This window comes from Cynoglossus semilaevis, chromosome 7 (genome assembly GCF_000523025.1).
Source record: "Cynoglossus semilaevis isolate Cse_v1.0 chromosome 7, Cse_v1.0, whole genome shotgun sequence".
In the NCBI taxonomy this organism is placed as follows: Eukaryota; Metazoa; Chordata; class Actinopteri; order Pleuronectiformes; family Cynoglossidae; genus Cynoglossus; species Cynoglossus semilaevis.
This window is the reverse complement of record NC_024313.1, coordinates 13,147,508-13,148,429: the sequence shown is the minus strand read 5'-3', so window position 1 is coordinate 13,148,429 and position 922 is coordinate 13,147,508. Positions and strand designations below refer to the sequence as shown.

At 51.5% G+C, this 922-nt stretch overlaps 1 protein-coding gene across 1 annotated transcript in view; it reads right to left on the bottom strand.

Moving 5' to 3' along the window:
* col12a1b (collagen, type XII, alpha 1b) overlaps positions 1 to 922 on the bottom strand; it is a 52,310-nt gene that overhangs the window by 5,225 nt on the left and 46,163 nt on the right. The window contains exons 69-70 of the mRNA XM_025057066.1: positions 811 to 864; positions 391 to 490 (exon numbers count right to left, since the gene is read on the bottom strand). Coding sequence (XP_024912834.1) covers positions 391 to 490; positions 811 to 864 — 154 coding nt within the window. The remainder of the gene's footprint in view (positions 1 to 390; positions 491 to 810; positions 865 to 922) is intronic.

The following is a 922-nucleotide window of genomic DNA, read 5'->3' as shown; positions in this document are numbered from 1 at the left end:
ACAACAACAACAGGTTAGCAGCTTCCTTAGCTAGCAGCCCCCCCCACCTCACCCCCCCACCTCACCCCCGACGCAGACATCACTACAGCTGCTGTAAGCTGAGGATCAGCAACGTTAACTGCTGCTAACTGCTAGCTTAACTGCTAGCTTAACTGCTAGCTTAACTGCTAGCTTAACTGCTAGCTTAACTGCTAGCTTAACTGCTAGCTTAACTGCTAGCTTAACTGCTAGCTTAACTGCTAGCTTAACTGCTAGCTTAACTGCTAGCTTAACTGCTAGCTTAACTGCTAGCTTAACTGCTAGCTTAACTGTTAGCTTAACTGTTAGCTTTAGTCAATGAAACCAAATCTGTGGACAGCAGGCGGTGACATCACAGGTCATGTGACTGACTCACCACTTCTCCTGGGATGGACAGACCGCTCGGTCCCTGAGGGCCAGGGAGACCCATGCGTCCTGGGGGCCCCAAGTCTCCCCGGGGGCCGATGGGTCCCTGAGAGAGAGGGAGGGAGAGAGAGAGAGAGAGATAGAGGGAGGGTTAAAATGTTACTCTGTGGGAAAGTTGGGAGAAACAAAGGAATTCTTCCTCTTCATCTCCTTGATTGACCAGATCAAAGCTCCACATGGTCGGAGGAGGAGGTTGGACTGGAAACTGACACCTGGTCCAGGTCCATGATCCAGATTCATGGTCTACATCTTTAATTGATATCCATGAGGTAGGGAGAAGGATTCAGAATCCTGGTCCCTGATCTGGACCTTTGATCCTTTGATGTTTGATCAGGAGGAAGAGAAGGAGAAGATGATGATACTCACAGCTGGACCTGCTTCTCCCCGTTCACCTCGAGGACCTTTGGTGCCAGGAGCTCCCTGTGAAGGAGGAGGAGGAGGAGGAGGAGGAGGACGAAGAGGAGGAGGAGGGGGGGGG